At 40.4% G+C, this 17545-nt stretch overlaps 1 protein-coding gene across 1 annotated transcript in view; it reads left to right on the plus strand.

The window, feature by feature from the left end:
- PIK3C2A (phosphatidylinositol-4-phosphate 3-kinase catalytic subunit type 2 alpha) overlaps nt 1-17545 on the plus strand; it is a gene marked incomplete in the record, with an annotated part of 1553204 nt that overhangs the window by 1240659 nt on the left and 295000 nt on the right. Inside the window, 1 exon segment of the mRNA XM_044082088.1 lies at nt 10347-10456. Coding sequence (XP_043938023.1) covers nt 10347-10456 — 110 coding nt within the window.

Raw genomic sequence — 17545 nt, forward strand, 5'->3', positions numbered from 1 at the left:
GCTTTTTAGTCAAGGGATATACTGTTTAGGTTACTAGTAGAGCAGTTCTAAGGGAAAAAATGAAGAACAGACTTTATGGAGCCAGAAAAAGTTTAACCTTGTTAAACCGGCGCTGCCCGATGCTGCTCTACTGGCAACTCCGCGCTAAGTCGCGCTAAAGCGTGCTTTATAGCAGGGGGCTGGAAAAGGCAGGAAATGACCCAAAATGGCCACTGAACTACAAGTTACTGTCTTAAACCACTCCTCTGAGGACAAACAGGCAGCTCAGTACTCCCCACTCCCACTGGTGAGTAAAGAAACTTCCCCCTGACCAAACAAAGAAAATGGAGAAGTACAGGAACCAAGACAAAGCCCAGGGATCAGCAAAATCTGATCACTGGAACAAACTAGCCAGGAAAGTTAGGAGAACAAGAAAATTAAAATTTTTTTTTTCAAGTTTTTTTCACAGATAGAACAGAAAACACAATAAATGCTTTGCTTTTCGATTAAATGCTATCAAAGCTAGTACACTTGAGTGTATTAGCCTGTAGTTTAACTTTTAAGCAAACTTAAACTAAGAAGTGCAACCAACAATTAAAGCTTATAAAAACAGGAAAAACAGGTAATACCACTATAAAATAGAAACAGTCGTCGAATAACACAAATGGTCGAAAAATGCAAGAAAAAATACTGCAGTAGCTGCTTCCTCCCTCCATGCCTTTATTTTTGTTGTTTTTTTATACTAGGGTGTGGACATGTATTTTTTCTTTTTCTAGCAATGTCCTGTTAGGGTTTAGTCTCTCACTCTCATTTGGCATGAAAGCTCTGAAGGGGTTTGCACCCAAATTTACTTTTAGTCAGCTCAGCTCATGCTAATAGTGTGGTCATGTGGAAAGTGGCCTGAAGCTTTGGAAGCTGTCCGGCTGTTCTAGCCTGTGTGGGATATAGCCCATATAGCTTAGGCTTCTTACAGCAGTGATCATTCAAACAGCTACTGTTAAGGTAAAATTATTTACACAGCTGTAGTTCTTCCTTGCCTTGAAGCACCTTATTCAGGATGCTCTCAGAATGGACTGAAGGTAATATTCATGGAAGACAATTATGCCAGGCTGTGAGAGTAAGATGAGGCTTAATAGCTCATAGAGGAAGAGTTGAGATAAAAATGGTGCGGAAGAGTTGAGATAAAAATAGTGATGCATTATCACTCAGTAGGGAGATGTCTGAATAGACTGTACTCTTGTGGAAATTTGGCGGTTATAAGGGAAGAAAGCACCAAAATATCTGGAAGGTTTTGTTTGTCAATATTTTTAAAAAGTGTGGAGGAGAGAGGTAGTACCAACATTTTGAAAGAAATCTGTGGTGGCTGCAATACCCAAAGAAGGTAAAGACCCTTCATACCTGGCTTCATATAGACCAATTTCAGTTTTAAACTTTAATTATAATGGGTTTCTGTGTACTTGCTAAGAGAATGGAAAAGGTGTTACAAAAGATATGGATACATGTGAATTTCTGGGTGGTGCAAATTATGTACAAATTAAATTTGCCAGAACATTACATGCAGAAGTGTTCCAATGATGAATGCTTTGCTTGTGCTCTAGGGAGCTCATCTAGGTACCGATATGGTGTAGGGAGTATTCTCCCTTGAGACAGGAAGAGGACCTCTGCTTAAACTATGTGTTGGTTGCTTAGAGCAGTGCTTTTAGCTTTGAAGACCTTGGAGAAACATGTGCTTCTTTAGCTTATTCACCTCTGGTTAGATGTCCATTCCATCGCGTAGTACCTAAACAAGCAAGAGGTTGTCAGTTTGTACTCCCTGTACAAGGAGATGATGCTGATTTGATACTGCATCTTAGGGAGAGGGTATTATTGTCTTAGCAGTTCACATCGTAGCAAGATAAATGAACTGGAAAATGGTCTAAACTGGTCCTTCTGCCTGGTTCTAGGCTTGTGACTGAGAGGCAATGTGTCATTACAGTTTTCTGGATTTGGGGCACTTGAAAACCTGATCTCTCCCCTTCTGCCTGGTTCACTGGGCATATGGAAGGTGGCAGTTGGATATGTTCTCTTTTATGACATGAAAGGTGTCCTGTATGCGTTCCTACCATTCTTGCTGATTCTCTGTAAATGTTCAGGGATGAAACTCATTCCTGTCTCATCCTAGTGACTCAGAAGGTCATAGTTTGTCTCTAAGGTCATTAATTGTACACAAAACCTTTTAGATATGCATGTCCCTTACATTTATTACTACATCCTGCTCCATCTTGGGATCCAGGTGCTTATGTAGATGCCATAATTCCAGCAAATGTTCGGACTGGGATCTTAGTGATGATTTAGACTGCTAGGAAGCTTTCCACTCGGTATTCTAATGACTTGGGTAAAAGTAGTTTTCAAACTGGGCATAGTACAGCATTGGTAAGTGAAGCTTCATATTATTTTCACCTACCTCACACTCTCTTATGTATATTCCAGGTATTCAGCAGTCAAGCTGGATGTATTTGAAGTTTCTGTGTAGAGCAGCATTTTTGCACATCACTGACTGGCAGTCATCAGTTTTAAATAATTACTACAGCTACATCCTCCTCTGAAAGGCCCCTCCCTTCTGAGCTGTTTAAATTCATATTTGTCAGGCTTGCTGTCTGGTGTTTGCACTATTTTATTGCTGCTGGCCATTACATTTACTAGTTAGATGTTGGTGCTTAAGGATTCACATGTAAGGAAACATATCTGCTCTTTCATGAGGGTAGGTTCTCTCTCAGAACTAGCCTATTTTTTCTTCTGAAGATGGTTTTGGAGGTTCCCTTGGAAAATCCTTTAGTCTTTTAGTACTGTTTGGGATGACAAGCATTCTGGTGGGTACCCATTTAAATCAGCCTAGTTAAGGTTTTGTTTGGTCCTTGATGTTAGTTGTAACAGATAAGTTCTTAATCTTTTAGTTAATCCATGAGGACCTTCTTAGATGGGTCAGGATTATCGTCCATTTGCTTGCAGATAAGCAGCTCTTTTGCCAGTTACAGGTGTTGGAGGTTTTTTTAAGTTAACCATGTTTGTATTTTTATATCATGTGTTAATGATGATTGAAATCTTTGTTACATATTTGTAGAAAGGTGCTGTCTAATGATGTGGAATGAACTGGCTGGGCATAAGTAGTCAGTGTGATAAATCATTTGCGTATCAGTGGAGATCCACTGATACCCCTAAATGAAGTTTTTTCACAGAAACAAGTAATGAATGCCATTTGCTACACCAGTAGTGTAGAGCATTATGAACCTAACTGCAACCTAGGTGACCCAAGTTGGATTTGTGACGTACGTGTGTGTGTGTGTGTGTGTGTGTGTGTGTGTGTGTGTGTGTGCGCGCCTTGTTGCCACTGGGAAGTTAGGCTTACCCATCCTGCGGAAGGTTGTGAGCTCCAGGCAGCTCATGCAGTTACTCATGTTCCATTCACTGGAAGGGGTGAGGGACTGTGTCAAAGGAAGCCAGTGGTAAAATGATTTGGATGTGGCCACTGAAGCTAGTGATATAGCTGTGATGTAATGATGCTCTTGTAGGCTTAGGCTACATGGAGTACATGCGAATTTATGGAGAACCATAGGTGATCCTTAACATGACAGTTACCCACATCACCCCTCAAGTCGTGGGTTAAGCCTTTAAAATAGTCTTATAGCCAAGATGCTGGTGAGATCACCAAACACCCTGATATTTGCCTGAATTATGGCCACTTTAGATGGTTCTTGCCCTAGGGGATCCGAAGGGAATCCCTCACCCCACACAACAGATGGGTGTGACTTTACCATCAGGTGACAGCAGAGAATGAAAATGCACATAGAAGAAAAAGGTAGTGAAAACTGTTTGGTAGAGATGAAATACCCAATCAAGGACGGTTAGAAATTCTTCACTTAGATTAACTGATGAGTGTATGTTCATAGGTTCATAAATAAATACTAGGTAGTCAATATCTAGATAATTACCAAAGGTGAGAATCAAATCCTGTACCTTGTGTTTGTGAGGTAAACACCTTAACCATTATGCCAGCCTCTAATAAATTACTTGATCCAGTGTTGCCTATTTTCATCCAAGTCAAATGTGGGTTTTCAGATTCTACTGGATCCACCCGACCTCAGCACAAATTTTAAAACTTTTTGGATCCAGGGCACTGACTCCTCCACTAACCATAATTCCCTCCACTCCAACTTAGCAGCTCAGATCTCATTAGCTGGCTGAAGACTTCAGATGCGTTTCATGAGGCTTAGTGAACAGTTTGATTATAACTCTCTCTCCTCCCTTGTCAAGAAATTTATCTTTCCAGATTTAGTTTACAAACATTATATCAGTACATAGAATAACCACATGCAGGTAAAGACAAAGGCTGTATACTTCCAGGCTCCTAAATTTCCACTCCAACGAAAATAATACTCCAGTGAAAATAAATAATCCTTTATTTAACCGCTAGCACAGTAAGCGCTTTCACCTTCTCGGCTTTATCATATTGATAAATTGAGCCTGGAAGTATACAGCCTTTGTCTTTACCTGCATGTGGTTATTCTATGTACTGTTATTTGTGTTACGAGTTGCAGGAAAGTTAATCGCTTTGGTGGTGTTGCTGTTTCAATACAAACATTATATATTAACAGTTGTGTGTAGACTTTTAGGATTAGTTTTGTAGTTAGTTAAGGTAGTAATTGTAGTAGTTACCACTATAATGGAATAGCATTTAGAACTTAACATGTAGTTTATGGTGTTAGTCTTAGCTGACTTAGAGTTTTTCTTAAAAGAATTAGTAGCAACTCTTACTAGGGTGTTTTATAGTTTGTTCCTTTTTTGTAGTGGTTGTTTATAGTTCTTAAATTAGATAACTTAATCATTTCTGATAATCAGGGGTTCAGAAAGTGTACTGACTCCTCCTCAGGATCCTCATTTATTGTGTGTGCGCTGTTTGTTTGTTGCATATCTTGATGCAAAAATGCCAACCCTGTCTCTCTCTCTCTCAGTTCTGGGGTACTTCATACTTGGAAAGGGAAGCTCATAGTCGAGGGTCTCCTCCCGCCACAGACAGGGTCTTTAGTTCTGCCAGATGTATCTCCTCTGCTCACTACTTTCCAAGTTAGGAAGCAGGACAAAAACAAACCTAAGGACAAACCAAAAGGAAAGAGCAAGTCTGAAAAGCTAGACAGAGCAGGATCAGAAAAGCCCAGGAAACATTCTCTGGATCAAACAGGGTTTATTGGGCCAAATCTGAAAACTCATAGTAGGTCAGAGCCGTCATTCTCTCTAATCCATCCATCTTCTCCTAGGTCCTGTTTCTCCCTGGATCCAGTGAGCCCAAGGTTGCATTCCCCCTTCTACTTCAAGAGTGGGGAGGTACTCAAGACCACCTTCAGTGAATTTTTCTACTGGGTTATCCAAGAGCCTAACTGAACAAGACGTTGACAGGATGATGTAGAAGTTTCTCTGAACATAAGTCCGATTTGGGGTTTTCTTGCTGCCGTCTCCTGGGAACATACCTAGTGCTGGTCCAACTACCCCATCTCTCATTTCTGTGGTCTCAGCCCAGACCAGACTGTCCTGGATCTGACCTGGGGCATCTTTGTCAGAACCAACAGTCTGAGCTACTTTTACAGCATCCCATTCTGTTTAAACTCTGATATGTTTGGACCAGGAAGAGACTCTAGACCAAAGCCTTGGTGCCCAAGTTTGGCAGGATGGGTTGCTACCAAAGTTGTCAGAGCCATCCCTCCCCCTCATGGCCTCTGCACTCAATAGCTTGGATCTAAGATTAGCTTCAGGGCCAAGGCCCATTGGCACTGAAGTATCTCTTTCATCTTCTCATAGGAGGAGCCCTTCGGAGCTAATTGTGGCTTTAGCCTTCAAGAAGGTCTTGGTGATACAGAAGGACAAGGCACTTGCATCAAGCTTTGTTCCATCCAAACCCCAGTAGGATTCTGCTTCTTCCCAGACGGGATAGTCAGTACTACTGGCTTCCAAGACTCCATGCTATATTAATTCCCAGTCTGATTCAGAACCTTCTGATCTCCCACCAGAACCAGATAATATGAAACAAACATAGAAGTGGAAAAGCACATAGACTCATCTCCAGAACTTTTCAGTGAAGACGTGATTTGAATGAAGGTGAAGGCTCCTTTAGATCTCCCTCTGAAGATCTCGCCTTCTGTGAGATTCTTGATGAAACAGAGAGGAGGGTGGTTCACCAAGAACGCTTCACATGACCAGTCCATTTTCTTGGAAGTCTTTGATTCCTGCTCAGCATCATCCTGGGTGGTACCTCCCTTTAACACCCTTATTGACCTCATGGGTTAATGGGCATGGTGGGCCCCTGGCATAGTGGAATCATTTCCCAGAAGAACTGACAGGATACTGGCAGACACAAGGCAGGAGGCATTGGAGCAAAGTCCATCTGTGGACGCTATGGTAAAAAGGAGTTGTCAGAAGAAAGTTAGTCAGTCCATCCCCCTAACAGGGAGTTTAGGGCTATGGACAAGTTTGGGAAATGGACATCTGCTTCAGAGATATTTGCACTCAGAACATTGAATTATTTGACCCATATTACTAGATTCCATAGAGACTTGACCAAAGAGCTTTCCAAGTCTCTCGAGTAATGTGGCTGCAGATGTTCAGAAGACAATGCACCTTTGTGATTTCACAGAAGGGTTTAAGAAGTCCTTCACTAATGCCGCCTTTGATGCTTCCATTCTGTTTTTGCACCCATAGTAAGACACAAACCAGGAACCAGCAAGATGGTAAAACTCTCTGAGATGGGAGTCCATTTTTCCACCTAGCAGAAAACCTTTCTACAAATTAGAGGACTGGAAAGAAGTTGTGGCTCTGCAAGTCAGAGTTTTTAACAGGACAGCCCTGAGGATAGATCTTGTGGCAGACAAGGTGATGTAACTATGATCGATGTTGCCGTAGAGGCAGAGGTGGACCATACATCCAAGGCTTTCATGGTCCCTTCACTGAGAAGCCCTGTCAGTGCTCCTGAAAGGTTGACCAACTTCTGCATTTTGGAGGTAGTCAGGGTGAAGCACTCATCCATGCACCCACAAATCTGGCAAAATATAACAGATTTGTGAGTGCTAAACATAATTTTCAGAGGCTACTCAATTCCCTTTTCCCTTCCTCTGGTAAAAAAGAAAGTTCCCAATTTTCCATCGTGTCATTGGTAACTCAACAGCAGCAGAAATTTCAAAACTGCTAAGAGAAAAGACCATTTAGAGTCTGTAGTCTATTTGAGGTTCGTTTTGGTATGCAAGAAAACAGGCGACCTCTGACCTATTTTGGATCGGAGTCATCTAAATCTGTTAGTAAAATGGCCAAAATTCTGGATGATCACAGTTCAGTCCATTTTGTCTTTACTGAGAAAGGACGATTAGATGTGCTTCATAGATCTCCAGGACACATTCCATCTTTTCAAGGTGGAGAAGCGTTCAAGGAGATTCCTCCATTTCCAACATGGAGCCAATCGCTATAAATTCAGAGCCCTGCCTTTGTCTCACCAGAGAACTCTGGGTGTTTACCAAGATGATGACAGTGGTGGCAACACATCTTCACCTACTAAGGATCCATGTTTTCCCATATCTCAGTGATTGTCTCCTAACTGCTACCTCCATGAATCTGCTGTTACACCATCTGGACCTTTTGCTCCACTTAATGCAAAATCTCCACCTAGCCCCAACACAGCAGATATAATTCATTAGATGCTACTTGGACTCGGTACTACAAATTGCCAGCCATCCACAATCCAGACTGCTCTCTGTGTGACTCACAGCTACACAGGTACTTCATCACCCTTCTTCTCCAGCAAGATTGATTCTTTGGCTTTTAGATCTGATGGCTTCTACAATTTTAATGGTCCCACTAGCCAGATTTTCCATGACTACTTCAATGCACTGTATACAGTGATCCCAAAGCATTCATCCTTAGCACAAGAAAATTTGCATCACTCAAATCTGCAGACAACAGATTCCCGGGTGGATAAAATTTCCACCAGTGACAGAAGGACATCTTTTCCATATGGATCTACCTGTGGTTGTAGTAACCACAGATGGCTCCCTGCTGAGGGTGGAGGGAGAAGGCATTTTGAAGAGATGATGGTCCAGGATACCTGGTCATACCTAGAGGTCAATCTTCACATCTCTGGAGATGGAGTCCTTGCATTGCAGGCATTCCAGGATATTCTCACCAAGGGTGTGATCTGCATACAGACAGACAACATGGCAGTAGTCTGGTATGTCAACAAACAGGGAATAACCTTGTCCTGTCCCTTTTATCTAGAGGCTACGAGAGTCTAACAGTGGATGATGTCTTCACATCATTTTCTGACAGCAATGCATATGGCAGGGCCATCCAATGTATCAGCAGACGAGCTGAGCAGTACTATCTTAATGCCTCATAAGCAGTCCTTCAGTCCAGCAGTGACAACTTTGATTTTTCATTGCTGTGACCTCTCTGCACCCTACCTTAAAAACAAATGCAGCAGTTACTTTGCCCTGATACTTCTGGAAGGACAGTCACTGAGGGATGCTCTGGTCCACAATTGGCCCCCAGGTCTCTCATGTTTTTGCCATATTGCCCTTAATTAAAAAATTCATTGTCCAGATTGCCTCTTCTGGATCAGATATCCATGAAATTAACCGTTTGGTTACTCCCCTTAGTCAGAGATATCAGGCTTCCATCATCAGTTCATATTATGTCAGCTTCTCAGAAACAGTCCACTAAAATGATTACAACAGCAGATGGAAGAGAGTTTCCATTTGGGCTATGTCAAAAAGGTTTAGAACCCTTTTCTGCTCCTATTCCTTCCATATTCAAATTCTTGTCCGACCATTTCCACAATGGCTCTCTTTATTCCACTATTAAAGTACAGATAGCTGCAATCTCTAATTTACACTCAGGGCAGAATTCCTGAAGCGTCTTTAAAGCCTTTTTGAGAGCAGCTTTTCTTCTATGACCACCTGTCGGAGAATCCAGTACCTCCCTGGATATTACTGTTGTGCTACAAGCATTAACTCACCCCCCTTTTTAACCAGCAGCATCAGTTGATTTGAAGTTCTTGTCTTGGGGAAAAACATTTTTTCGGTGGAAGTGATGTCAGCCAGAAATTTCAGAGTTGCAAGCTTTTTCCTGCAATCTCCCTATCTGGTATTACATAGAGACAGAGTCTCCTTGAGGAATAACCTATCCTTCTTTCCTAAGGTGGCATCTGAAACAAACTTAAATCAGTGAATAAATATACCAGTCTTTTCCCCCAGATTCTCAAACAAAGGTGAATACATTCTTCATATGGTGGATATTCATTGCCAACTCAGATTCTACTCTCACAGGACTAAACAATTCAGAAAGTCTGATCAATTTTGTCTCCTCCTCCTAACCAAAATTAGGCAAGGTGGTTGCCAAGGTTACTCTTTCAAGATGGCTATCAGACTGAATTTCTTTTTTTCTATCATAAAAAGAGAGTGTCCCTACAATCTAAACCTAAAGCTCACTCCACAGGAGCAGTAGTTATATGAACAGCTTTTACGAGTAGACTTCCTATTGATGATATTTGTGTTGCAGCAAATTGGTCAACAGTTCACAAGCTTGGGTCTTATTACATACCGGATGTACAGTCCAGATCATGCTGTTCCTTTAGTTTTTCATTCTCAGGAATGTTTTTCCTTGGTACCATTCAATCTGTCCCATGTGTTGAATTAGTCGAAAATAGACAACATTGGATAAAAAAGTTATGTACTTAGTGATAGATCCATGTTGTCTGATTTTTCATAAGGTTCAACCTTCCTCCTGCCCCCATCCAAATTGACACAAATGGGCTTCTGTTGATCAGGCAGTTCTCACTTAGACCCTATCTGTGAGCAGCCCTAACAGACTGCCTTCCAGTTTGGCTTATTGCCCATCTGCTAGTATTTAGCTTTGCTTGTAGTATCATTAGTCTGGTTTGGGGCAAACTTGATTAGAGGTACTAAGGTAGAGTGGGGGGAATTATGGGTAGGGAAAGAGTCAGAGCCCTGGATCCGAGAAGCTTCAGAATTGGTGCCAAGTTGAGATCAGACAACCCACGTTAACTGGATGAAAATCAGACAGGGATCTAGCATTATGGGTAAGTACATTATTTTTGTTTTTGTTGTATTATAGAATCCTTACCCAGCAGTGAAGTTAAAAAGTTTGGTAGTACATGTGTTGTGTGTCTAAAACTGTCTCAAAATTTTCACCGATTAATGTGTTTCTTCTAAGAGTACAGGACTGTATTTATATTTGGATTGAGGCAGAACACCAAAGATTTTATGCTACTCATCATTTTGAACTGCTGAAAGTAGTAAATATTCATAATAAAAAGTCATTCATATTTTCTGTAGATGCTTACATCTGGATTACCAGAACTGAATGGAGTCCAGGATTTGAAGTATGTGCTGGATGCTCTTCAGCCGCAAACTACAGATGCTGAGGCCACGGTTTTCTTTACCAGGTAAAATAACTTTTGTGCCATAAATAACCCCAAATTTCCTGTACCTTATTAAATTTGCAGATTGTTTTATTAAAAAGCCTTTTTCTTGAAAGTACAAGACATGTTATGAATTCATTATGTGCATCATCATCAAGAGCCAGCATTATATATAGCATAGAGAGGGATAAAGCTTTAACTGTGGTCCAGCTGACCATTGAATGACTAACAACCTGGACTTTGGAAGAGCTGGTTGTGGAGGGTGAGAGTTGAGTGGTCAACACTTTCTCAGTTACCCCTGGAGGAAGAGGAAGGTGGCTCAGATTTTATTGCCACCTGGCAGAGAACAGGTGTAAAAGCGCACAGCTTTAAGACAAAATATGTACTTGACTCTGCCAGGCATTATTCTTATGCTAAAGACATCATATACACACGTGTTTTGCATATGACTTTGCATTCCCTTTTCCCTTTCAGAAAGTTTGAAAATCCACTTTTCTCTTTAGCAACAGATAGTATTAGACAAATGGGTTCTGAAGATCATTCATCAAGGTTATAGATGGTAATGGGAGGAAATACCTCCTTTCCAAGTGGTAATTCCTAATCCACCAGACCAAAATTAGGTGAGGCATTTGCCAAGGTTACTCTTTCAAGATGGCTATTTTGAAAGGTAGACTCGCATATTTTCCACATCCTTCAACACATGCTGTCCCAGGGAGTGATAGAACCAGTTCCTCCTCCCCAGGTAGGATGCTTCAGTGCCAAATAAAGATGATGCTTGGAGACCGTCTCTGGATCGATCTTTCTGTCCTAAACATGTTTGTGGTAGTGCTCCAAGCTCAAAATGCCACTTCACAACATTACCTCTTCATTTAAGTTTCCCAGTAACACTAGGTTTAAAAGCTGCTTATCACATCCCTATTCATATAGATTTCAGGCTAGTCTTAAGTTTCTGGGTATCAGGATCACATTAGCAGTTTTCTGCCTTACCTTTTGGACTATCCACTACACCAACAAATGTCCACAAAGTATCTAGCTCCAGTTACAGTTCATTGCAGGCTACAGGGTATCCACATTTTTCCATATTACTCATCTTTGTGTAGTCTTTTTGATAGTGTCAGGAATTTCTCTGTCTTGGGTGAGAAATCTCTTGCACAAGCTGGGAGTTCAAGATAACATTGAAAAACCTTTTTTGACATGCAGGATTGTGCTCCTGGAGTGTCAGCTGTTCTTTCACATGGGAAAAAAAAATAGATATTTATCTGGATCTGTTCCAAAGTTTTCCACTTAGACTTCGGTCAGTGTGAAGGAATACCTCGGGATTTTGGGTCTTATGCCAGCTATGATTCTCATGATACCCTTGGCAAGACTTCACGTGAGAAAAAGATAAAATGGTATCTCAAGTTTCTTTGGTCCCAGCAGCAACACCCTTTGTCTTTTCACATCTCAGTGCTGGGGATTATCAGAAGAGATAACACTTGAAAGCAGCAAGTATCCGTAAATCAGGTCTCCCCTTCTCCATCCCTGCACCAAAGCAGTCAGTCGTCACAGACACCTCAGAACATTGCTTGGGAAACAGTTTCAAGAGGATAAAAGTGCAGTGTGTGTGGGACACCAAGGACAGCCACAAACACATAAATATTAAAGAGATGCTTCCCTGCCTTTGCTTTTCTGATCAAGGCATTCAGCTCTCTGAATTGTCTTTGGTCCCTGGGTCCCCTTCAAGTTGTTACAGACAGTATCCTGGTCATGAGGTACATCAACAAGCCAAGGGGAACCAGGTCGAACTCCACTTTGCAGACTAGTCATGTAAGCTTGTGGTATATAGCTTCACAGCATGCTCTCACTCTACAAGCATCCTAAATTCTAAAATAGCAAAATCGTGTGGCAGACAAGTTGAGCAGGATAAGGCAGACCCTCACAATTGGAAACTAGATCAGGATTTTTTTCCAAGATTTGATCTTTGTGTGGAGTTTCTCAAGCAGACCTATTTGCCTCCTGTCTGAACAGTCAATTGTCAAGATTCTGCAGAAGGACTCCATATAAGACTGCCTGAAAGACAGATGCCTTTTCCTTTCCTTTAACAGAAATGTTCCTGCATGCTTTACCACTATAGCGCTTTACTGTCTAGATTTTTGGCTCATAGTTTTGGTCCATTCCTCATAAAATATGTGGTTTTCTAGCAAATCACTGAGGATTGAAGTCACTAAATGGCAGACATATCTTTCAAAAACTGCATGAGTAAGTTTATAAGAGCAATGTTTAAGTTCTGTCCCTATTTTTGGGCCTTTGTCATTATTTTGGCTGTGTCCATATTTCTTGTGTTAAGTGGTTGAGAGCTATGGTTTTCACCCTAACAATATCAGAGTACTTCTGAAGATTCGTAAGGAGTCCCCCAAGATCACTGTAGTGAATACCTTCTGACCCAGGCATCAGTGGTTCTCCCTTCTTTTTGAAATAGCCAGGAGAAATTTCCACAAGTTTCCTCACCTGGTTGTTTGATACACCCTGACCCCAATCAGCTTCAGCTTGACTGCCTGGATGATAAGGTCTTAATTCCCTTTAGGCACCTGTTTACTTAGGGCATGTGGTAGGTACTAATGGAGGCAAGAAAGCCTGCTACTAGAACATCATATATTAGCAAGTGGAAAAGGTTTTCTAATTGGTGCCAACAATATAACCTTAACCCATTCAGACCTAGTTGTTCTCTGGTTTTACAATATTTGTGAGTTACTATTGTATAGCCTTTCTTACTCCTCCAAAGTTTGACCATTTCAGCATGTCTGCCCATTTAGTCACTTCTTTCAGTGCATTCTGATATCAAAATGTTTCTGAAAGAGGTTTTACATAAGAGGCCTCCAAAAAACTGGCCCTTGTCACTGCACTGAATTTACATGCATACACTGCTGTCTTTCAGTCAGTTTTAAGTAACATTTCATGTCTTTCAGTGACTACTTAAAATACAGTGCAAATGCCACAGAATATACTTTCTAAGTGCTTTTTACTGCTGCTGCTTTTTAGAATGGCTAAACTGCAGTCCTTTGTGAAGACTGAATTTGTACTACTTTGACTCATCTCCCATCCCCCTTCACACCTAACTTCCCTAGCTGTCAAAGTGCTAAGGGTAATTTGAGGTGTTACCTACTGCTCACAGCAGGAGACTTGAATCGTGTACTGTTTCCTTGTTCTAGCCTTTACTTTCTGTACGGGTAGGGAAGGTCCAGGGAGTTGTGACATCACAGCTTGGGTGTTTTTTTTTTAGAACGGTAGTGGTGATGTCAGTTTGGGGAGGGAAATGGCCAAAAAACTACCTGTATCCATTGGCCTAGATGACATCAGTGACTTGGAGACTTTTCTATGGCGGGACAAAAGTTTTTTGAAAGTGAAACCAAAACATTACAGTAAGGTACTGTTCTAGTGGAGAGTAACAGTCAAGTTAAAATATTTTAAATGCTGTATTGTTGTTTATTCATAGCAGGGACAGTAAATAGGGAGAAAAAAGAGAAGTTGAGCATTTAATAAAATTGCGGCAGTGATCAATATGATGACTACACACAATGTTGCATGGATAGACTGTACAAGATTTAAAACAAAGGTTTTTAATAAGATTAAGCTGTGTTCCCCTCTGGGAACAACTTCAGAATGGATTTTGATGTTCTTGTAGAGGAATGAAAGCACCTAACCTTATTAAAAACTTTATATGTTTTAATTGTAATGCAGTCTATCTTTGCGACATTGGTTGGTTTTGCTTTTCTGTGAACATAGTACAGTTGTGTAAGTAAACTTACCATAATAGCAGATGTTTGAGTGATCACTTCTGCAGTAGCCCCTTGTTTCTTGGTGTGTTGTTTATGCCAGGGTGTGCATACTTATTCTTTATTTTTCCTAGCCTTTCCATCAGGGCTTAGCCTCCCTCTTTCTGTTGGCATGAAAGCTCTGAAGGGCTTTAGTCAGCTTAGCTAGAGCTATAAGATACTTTGAAGCACTGGAAGCAGGCCGGCTGATATATCCTTGGCAGGATATAACCCATATAGGTAAGGCTACTGCATCAGTGATCATTTGAACAATTTGCTGTTAAGGTAATATTAAACAATAGTACTATCTGGAGCTCTAATTTTTTCTTTGTTCGCATTAGAAAATACAAATACCTCTGGTGCACCTCTCCACAAATCCACTTAGTTCCACACATGTAGTGTAGTGTGTATAATTTCCACAAACTATCTTCTTAGTCACATTTCCTTATCTGTGCACTTCTCCAGCTAATTCCTCAAAGCACTAGATATTTTGGGAGGACATTTGACTCGTTTTCCTTCTGTTACCAGTTTCTTGGCACTTGGCATTTTCAGGCAGTGTAATGAGCTCTTATTCAATACAAATACCACACTGTCTGAGACGTGCTAATAATTATTCTGTAGGTATCCTTCTCACATAAGCCTTGCGTGGTGAACAGCACACACACTTCCTTCAGTTTCTCAACTAAGGCATGTTAAAATATTGTTTGTTGAGACTGAAGTAAATCTCTTCTAAGGCATCACAGAAGTAGAAAGAATTTTCAGTAGAAATCCACCAAATCATCTTCCTCACGCACACCTATAGTAAGTCACATCTGTTATTCCTAGCCACTGTACTAATGAGTGTGTCTTGGTGATTAGTGGCTCAGGTATTAGGTGTACAATTCTCCATTCACAAGTATAGTCAAGAATAGGGTTTCTGTCAGTTGCCTTTTGCGTGCCAAGATCTCTGATGCTACAGTGGCCCTAAAGACCCTTTTCTCTGGGCAGATATGGTTATAAAATAGTGGTGGTCCATGTGGGAGTGAATACCATAAGGTACAAAACTCTGAGGGACATGTAGCTGAACATGTCATAACTTCTGCAGGCAAGACGCTCATTTAGAATGAAATCATTCCATCACAAAGAATGAAAGCTTGGTGCAAAGGATCATAAGAAATTACTCGGCTATCGACCCTGAGGTCATTTTAAGCCTAGCTGTTTCATCCCAATGTAATACCATACAAAATGCTAGTCTGTACCCAAGATTGCATTTAGTAATAATTGCCTATGTCCAGGACTGGTTTCAACAACTGGTTGAATAGTTGTCATTCAGTTAGAGGTGTTCAGCATCTGTCAGCATAGGACAAAGCAGTCAGTCGATAGGCTGACTTGCTTCACAAAGGATAACCTGCACTTGTCATTCCAAGACTGTCTCATTCTGAATAAAGTCTTTGCTATCATCATGGCACCTTTCTTAGGCAAGAGTCCAGTTAATGAACATTCCAGATGAGCAGACGTGTCAAACCTCAAACAGGACCACATTAAGGTGGCTCTTCACAGTGCGAGAAGTCTCAGCACTGATTATTGAGAGAGGACAGTGTAGCAATCTATTTAAAACATTTTTGGTTCACTCACCTTTTTGTTCCATTTTCCTGACTTTTTGCTTTTCTGTACAAGTAAAAGCTTTCTGGGAGAAATCAGTGTAGGGTTTGAGCTTGTTTAAATGTCTGAGATAGATGAAGTGCAATTTTTTTTATATATTCCAAATTACTCTGCACATTCAGTTTTCACAGCTTCAGAGATGGTATTCTGTCCCTCATGCAGAAAGGAATAATTTTGAGAGTCGAGTGTCTCATGCTTAAGAGGTTTTATTCATTTTTTAATCATTATAGCTACCTAATGACTGCATTATTGCATGTGACTGTAGCTCTCAACTGTCCCTGATTTTGCCCATTCCCTAGTATAACGTTTTGATTTTGTGATTAATCAGTATGGTTCTGTCAGTAATGCCCAACAGTAAGGTTTCATGCATATTCTTCAGAAAATACATGTTGATCCAAAACCTAATCTATTAACTTTCTAAGTGATTTAGATTAATACTTACAAATCACTCTAAGTTTAGGCCTTTGTCCACCCCCATATTTTTGGCTTTGACCAGAATTCTTGAACAACAGGTTGCGAGGTATACACCCCCATGAAAGGAGAATGTCTACAAACTCAATAAATGTGTCTGTGGTAGTCAAGTAGACCACAAAGGTTACCACATACGTGGTCTGTTTTGCTTAGGACATAGCCATAAAGTAGAAAAGTGCAAACATTCTGCTAGATTTAAACAAGTCACAACATTTGGAAGGCTTAAGGTTTGAAATTTGTCTTACTGCAGTGAAAATGTATTGTATTAAAATAGCTGGAGTATGTAAAGCAGGGAAGATGAAAGAGAATTCACAGAACAGGTGAGTCTATCAGGAAAAGGAAGGAAAACTTGTACTCTTATTCTGAAGATCTTCAACCTTCTGCAAGTTCTCTGAACATTTTTGCGACCTTCAAAAAAAACAAGGATATGCAATTTCCCTTAAAGGGACCTTCATGGCCTCCAACAGTCTTGCTGTTTCTGAAATATGCAGTATAACCAAATACCTTTTTTGGTGCCTGCGTCTGTTTGACCTTAGATTACCTAAGATTTTATTAGAAGTAAGAGATGGGTAGTCCCAATTATTCACTTGTACAAGAGCAGAGTACTACAGCATTTTCTAAGGCTACTACGGCCCATTCTGAAATGACTAGTACCCCTTTCTTTGCAAATCCATCTGTTAAATCTAAGACAGCACTAAAAAGAGTATGTATTGTTTAAAATCTTTGTAATTCTCTATGCACTCATAAACCTGTTTGTATATGTGAATTTTTCTGTCAATTTTTTATCTGATTTTCTACTAAATATTATTGATTGTATAAGATTGTGGGTGGTATTTTATTTATGATGGTAGCCTCATAGCATTGGTGTGACTGACATCTGGTTTCTTCAAGAAAGACTTTATCTGTAAGCTACAATAACACAATATATATGTTGGTAGGTTTAAGTGTAAGACTGTTTAGTAACTGGCACTTTGGTGCTGTGTTTGTCAGAATGCAGAAAGGGAGTGCTTCTACCTGAAGAGTTGCAGTGAGTATATACATTTTTTGTGTGTGCGCATGTGTGTGTGTGTGTATATATATATATATATATATATATATATATATGTGTGTGATATATATGTATATATGGATCTACATCTAATACTCGAACGGCCATATCATCTAATTTCATTTTCGCAAGACGAAAATTGCGAAAACAAAATACTTGAAC

This window comes from Protopterus annectens, chromosome 9.part0 (assembly GCF_019279795.1).
Source record: "Protopterus annectens isolate FY-2018-M chromosome 9.part0, PAN1.0, whole genome shotgun sequence".
In the NCBI taxonomy this organism is placed as follows: Eukaryota; Metazoa; Chordata; order Ceratodontiformes; family Protopteridae; genus Protopterus; species Protopterus annectens.